Raw genomic sequence first — 5,960 nt, 5'->3', positions numbered from 1 at the left:
ATAATACTGCTTCTATGACTATGTAGTCAAGGACATTTGGTATTGGATAAACTACTGAGATGTCCTTTCCTGGTGAAGACTATTTGTCCCTCTCTTTTATCTTTGAGATTATAATTATCTTTTGCCTCTATTATTTCCTTCGTCCAAATCCTCTTAGAAACTGCTTCTTGCTCTCTTTCAAATTCATGATTTCTGGTTTTCATTAATTATTGTCATATATATACATATATTATAAATTCATAAATACATAAATATACCATGCTGCCAGTATAATACTGCTTCTATGACTATGTAGTCAAGGACATTTGGTATTGGATAAACTACTGAGATGTCCTTTCCTGGTGAAGACTATTTGTCCCTCTCTCAGCCTTCCTTAGTTGTCACAAGTTCTTCCTGTGGGATTGGAGGTTTCTGAGCTTTCCTCCCTAGTTCACCTCACTATGACTGTTGTTGGCCTTGTTCAGCTTATGTTTAGGTTGATAAGCTAATATTCAAATTGAATCGTAATAAAGAATGGACTCTTAATTCAGCTGGAAGAACACAAAAGCCTAGGCCCCTTCTCTGTCCCGTGTTCTGGTTCTTTTACTACATAACTTCTATGACTTAAAAAAAAACTGAGAATTTTTAATTTCTATGTTTGTAAACTGTGAGTTTAACAGTTTATGCCTCTGTTGTAGGGTATCCACAAGAGAAGGCTGCAGAGAAGGGGTCAAAGTTAATAGAAATTATTAACTGGCCAGTGACAACACTGGGTGTTTGAGATCCCAGTGTAGTCTTGAGTCTGCCAATGTTGTCTTTTAAGTATATGTCTATATCCTGGCTTGGTGTACTCCAGTTAATAAGAACAATTAGCTAAAAGGAGAACCGCAGTGACCAAAAGCCAAGGTTAGTTCATGTAGAGACTTTCCCAGAGCTGTGGGCTTGGATGGAGTAGGTCTTTGTTTTCATTTTGGCAGGTGGTGCTGTCTATGTGCTGAATTTTATAGCCTGAATGGTACTTTCCTTATGGGAGTCAGCCATGCATAGGCCTGCTGGCCTTGTAAGGTCTGGGGCACCTCTCTCTCTGTTTTCTTTGTAGACACATTTACTCAAAAGGAAGAAAAAAAAAAACCACTTTTGCAGGAATTTGTGGTATTTCACTGTTAAGATAAATGTAAGAGAAAGCGACTTTAGAACAGCATGAAATTAAACAAGAATGTGTTCATTTCCTTCATAAATAATTTGCAAGCTATAAGTTTTATCTGGGGGTGTGGGATTAAAAGCTTTGGATGGTTTCTTGATTTTAGACAAAACTGAAATTTAGAGATTAATTCTAATCTGGAAAGGATAGCTGCTTGAAGGCCCTAAACAGGAAAATTTAGCCTCCTGCCTCTATTGTACAGTAATCTGACCATATTTGCCTGACTGTCTGCTTTGCATTTTGGGGTACCCTTGGTGTAAAATAACCCCCAACTTATTTTTATTTTGTTTTGTCTTTTTTTTTTGAGACAGGGTTTCTCTGTGTAACAGTCCTAACTGTTGTGGCACTTGTTCTATAAACATGCTGGCCTCAAACTCAGAGAGATCTGCCTGTCTCTGTTTCTAAGTTCTGGGATTAAAGGCGTGCACCATCACAGTTTAGCGACCCCCAGTTTACTGCCCAGGAAGTCCACCATCCTTTGTGACTCAGTTTGGACTCTCTACATCAGCATCATGTGTAGGGGGTGTGGGCCACATTTCAATGATTCTGTCAGAGCCTTTCCTGCTGGTATCCCCTCTTCCTGGTTGCTCTATGGTATGGTCCAGGGACGCCCTGGATTGTTGAGCTTGAAGGAGTTTCAGTAATAAAAGCAGCCATCTTGGGGAAGACAGTCAAACACCAAGGACCAGAAAGCATCAAGGAACAAGGTAAGGTTTGTGTGCGAAAGTTCCCTGTTGTCCAAGCTTAGGATACCAAATTTCTAGGTGTATCTGAAATGATAGTTCAAGAGGAAGAATCTTTTCCCAGTTTGGTTGGTAAGGTGTTTCGTCGTTCCTTCTAGTGAGTCCATTTCACTTTTGCTTGTTTAACGCTAACGCTAATCTTTAATTTTCTTAAAGGAACTTCTACTAGTCACAAGTTGTTCATTCTTAAGGTATGTTTAAGAACCCTGGTTCTTTCTCTTGAAGGTCCTAGAAGCACTTTTCCCCATGACAGTTTAGTCACGAAGCCTAGGACAGCAGTTGAAGAGCTCCTCTCACCTTGTCACTGAGGCAGACCCATGTTACATAAATTTCCCTCTTTTCCTTTCCATCCCAGATACCATCAATATGCCCAAGACCAAGAAAACTCCATCCAAGAATGACTCCAGTGAATCAGAAAATGAGATCCAAAAGCCTAAAGCACCAAGCAAGAACCATAAAGATGATACCGATTCAGCAGGCTCCTCTTCAGGTGGGTCGGTAATGAAAGCTATTATGGCAGGTTAAAAAGGTCATGAAACCACCAGCTGTGGTGGTGCACGCCTTTAAGTTCAACACCAGGGAGGCAGAGGCCGGTGGAGCTCTGTGAGTTCGAGGCCAGCCTGGTCTATAAAGCCAGCTGCAGTCTTGAAAAATCTAACAAAAAAATCCATGGCAGAGGTGCCTTTAAGAGATTTAGAGAAAAAGCCTTTTGCAATGAGGCTTTGCTCCGTTGCTCCACCTGTCCTCTTTTGTATTCATTTCTTGTCTGAACTCTAGTTTTAGCTTTACATACAGGGATAGCGGCCTTGATTGTTAAGTGAAATTAAAATTAAATTTTAGATACAAAGTATAGTTTTCTGTGTTTGAAGCCTCATTAGTGTCGGAATCACTTAAAGACAGGGGAAATATATAGCACATACAACAGGGCAGTTGCCCTTACAAGCTCACAGTGACTGTGACACCATGCTCAAGATCTGTACAAGCTCAAGCTAGACAAACTCTCAGCACTGGTGGGGGAGGTAAAAACAAGGTGATAGCTTCTGGGAGATGGAGAGCCAGTTTTTTTTTTGTTGTTGTTGTTTTGTCTCTGGTAGGTCAGCCTCTCTCCAGTTATCAGTAGCTACATACTCCGTTATCAATAGCTCCTCAGCTGTGTTTTCATTATCCATTGATTCATGAACAGAAGATTTTCCAGCTTTTAGCATATTCGATTTGTATTTTCAGCATCTTAGAATGCTCATTTGAGAGATCTTACACTTAATTAGACAAGGCGTTTTTCCAACTACTTTGATGGGATTACATTCATGAGTTCTTTCTCTCCAAATTCATTAGTGATACCTAGAAAAACTGCTGGTTTTTACAAAAAAAAATTTAGGACAATTTCATGCATGTATAAAATATGAGGTTTTATGCATAATTTCATACATGGATACAGTGTATCTTATCAGGTTAACTTATTATTCTTTTCTTGTCCCCCTCCTTGTGTTCATACATCTCTTCCATCCAACTAGTTCCCCTCCTGCTTTCAAGCTCACTTTTATGACTACATAAATTTAAATAGAGCTGCTTGAATGAGGATGGGTGGGGCTATTTAGCTATATTTGGGTAGATATTAACAGTGGCTTACAGCACTGTGGAAAAGAAGTACCCCACCCCTGGCAGCCAGATTGGAGTGGAACCTTATGAGCTCCTCCCCCTTCTACTAAGGGAACTTGATGGGCTTGATTTTGTGTGGATATTGTGCAGATAAGTACTGTGGGTTCATGGTTGCAATGGCCATACCATATCCAGAAGATAGTATTTCACAGTACCCCTCCCAGTCTCTGACTCTTCATTTTTTCCACATCCACTTCTCTGGTCCTTGGAGGGGTGAGAAAGGTGCCCCATTGAATGCTGAGCATGCAATTCTCACTTACTCTCTGCCTTTGGAACAGTCGAGTCTCTGCCTTACCTGCCATTCCCTGTAGAAATACGCTTCTCTGACAGATGCTTAGAGCAGCACTTATGTTGGGTATAAGCACAAATATTTAGAAGACATCTTGACAGTATCCATTTAGCAAAATAACTGTAGCAGATATTCCACTGGGCATGTGTCTTCCCTAACTGTGGGCTTTTGACCAGGTTTATGGCATGAGTTCTGTCCTATGGAACTGGCCCCAATTCCAATCACAAAGCAATTGATTTGCTCCATAACAGCCATGTTATTGTTGTACCATAGGAAGTATCTTGACTGTCAGGTAGATATTCGTTCTTGTTTGAGTACAAAATATCTGGTATAGGTTCTCATATTTGGACACTTGACCCTCCCCTCCCCCCTGCTGTTGCTGCTGTTTGAGAAGTTTGTGTAACCTTTAGTGGGAGTTTTAATCAAGGAAGTGAATTGATGATTGAAGGCCTTGAAGTATAGCATGGCCCCTGTCTTACTCAGGGTTTTCATTGCTATAAAGAGACATCATGACCACAGCAACTCTTACAAAGGACACATTTAGTTGGGATGACTCGCTTATGCTTTCAGAGGTTCAGTCTACTGCCACCACAATAGGGAGCATGACAGTGGAATGGGGCTGGAGCTGAGAGTCTTACATCTTGACTCAGAGGCAGCAAGAAGTCACACTAAGTGAAGCTTGAGAAAAAGACTTCAAAGTCCGCCCCCATAGTGATACACTTTCTCCAACAAAGCCACACCTTCTTTAAGCCACACCTCCTTCCTAATAGTGCCACTACAGCCCTGTTTTCTGTTCACTTCCTTTCCTGCTTGCTGCCATATTTTCCACCACAATGAATTATATCGCCCTGGAAGTCTAAGCCAAAACAACCCTTTCTCCCATAAGTTGCCATTGTAATATTACAGCAACTAAGATGGTATTATATCATAGAGGGTTCTCACCAGGGATGACCACTGAGAATTTCCTTTTCTCTGCCTGTATAGCACATCCTGGCACTATTAACATTAACCAGAAAGGAAGAAGCTTCTAGTTGGCCAGTCTCTGGAAGAGAAATAAGTGGGACCTGCCTGGTAGAACACAGAGGCACAAGGTCTCAGAAGGCATGGTGGGGTGTTGAATAGCCTCTGTAGAAGGAACAAATTGGGAGGCTAATATGGCGGTATTTTGTGATATGATGGGATACCTGTTGGGAAAAAAGGGGGAATCAGCAGGAACTGGAGAAGGAAAAGGTAATTGGGGATGAATATGATCACAATGAATTATGAGATTTTTCAGAAAAAAGAAAAATATTAAATCCTGATTCCTTCAGTGACCTACTATTCAGTCAAGAGTGTATTTTTCAGTCTCCAGGTGTTTGTGTAATTTCTGTTGGTGCTGATTTCTGTTTTATTTCAATATACTCTGACAATATATAAGAAATTACTTTGATTCTCTTTTTCAATTTTTTTATGTTAGAACTTTTAATTAATAATCTATTAGTACTATTAAATTTGTTGTTTGAAAACTTTACACATGTGCTGTGTCCCTCATACCCTTACCTTTCCATCTCCTTACTACCTGTCTACTCCCCTACTTCTCTAAAAAGATTTTTCAATATTATGCTTATTTGATTTATTTTGTGATCCATGGAGCTTAACCAGGGCCATCTGTATAACCATAGGTTTGGAACTCTATCTCTTGGAATTGATAGGCTCAGCAGTGAGTACAAAAGTGAAGACAACAACTCTCCCTTTAACAGAATCTATTAGTAGCTAAATTGGTCATCAGTAGAAGATAGGGCCACATTAATCATCATCTGTTTTTCATGACAGGTTCTTTACAGAACTAATCTTGTTCCAGCCCAGTTCTGCTAGTCTTCTTGTGGTATTTTGAATGAGAATGCACACCATAGAGCCATTGAATGTTTAGTCACCAGGGACTGTAACTGTTTGGGAAGGATTAGGGGATTAGGAGGTGTGGCCTTATTGGAGTAGGTGTGATCTTTTTGGAGGAAATGTGTTCCTGGGAGCAGGCTTTGGCATTTCAAAAGCTCATTACAGTCTCTCTCTCTCTCTCTCTCTCTCTCTCTCTCTCTCTCTCTCTCTCTCTCTC

General features: G+C 40.5%; 1 protein-coding gene across 1 annotated transcript in view; it reads left to right on the top strand.

Moving 5' to 3' along the window:
• Positions 1-1,808: 1,808 nt before the first annotated feature.
• LOC101987312 (T-complex protein 11 X-linked protein 2) overlaps positions 1,809-5,960 on the top strand; it is a 22,831-nt gene continuing 18,679 nt past the window's right edge. The window contains exons 1-2 of the mRNA XM_005371607.2: positions 1,809-1,887; positions 2,279-2,413. Of these exons, the coding sequence (XP_005371664.1) occupies positions 2,290-2,413 (124 nt within the window). The 5' untranslated portion in view covers positions 1,809-1,887; positions 2,279-2,289. The remainder of the gene's footprint in view (positions 1,888-2,278; positions 2,414-5,960) is intronic.

The sequence above is a fragment of the Microtus ochrogaster genome, unplaced genomic scaffold, assembly GCF_000317375.1.
Source record: "Microtus ochrogaster isolate Prairie Vole_2 unplaced genomic scaffold, MicOch1.0 UNK116, whole genome shotgun sequence".
NCBI lineage: Eukaryota > Metazoa > Chordata > Mammalia > Rodentia > Cricetidae > Microtus > Microtus ochrogaster.
This window is presented reverse-complemented; position numbering and strand designations above follow the sequence as displayed.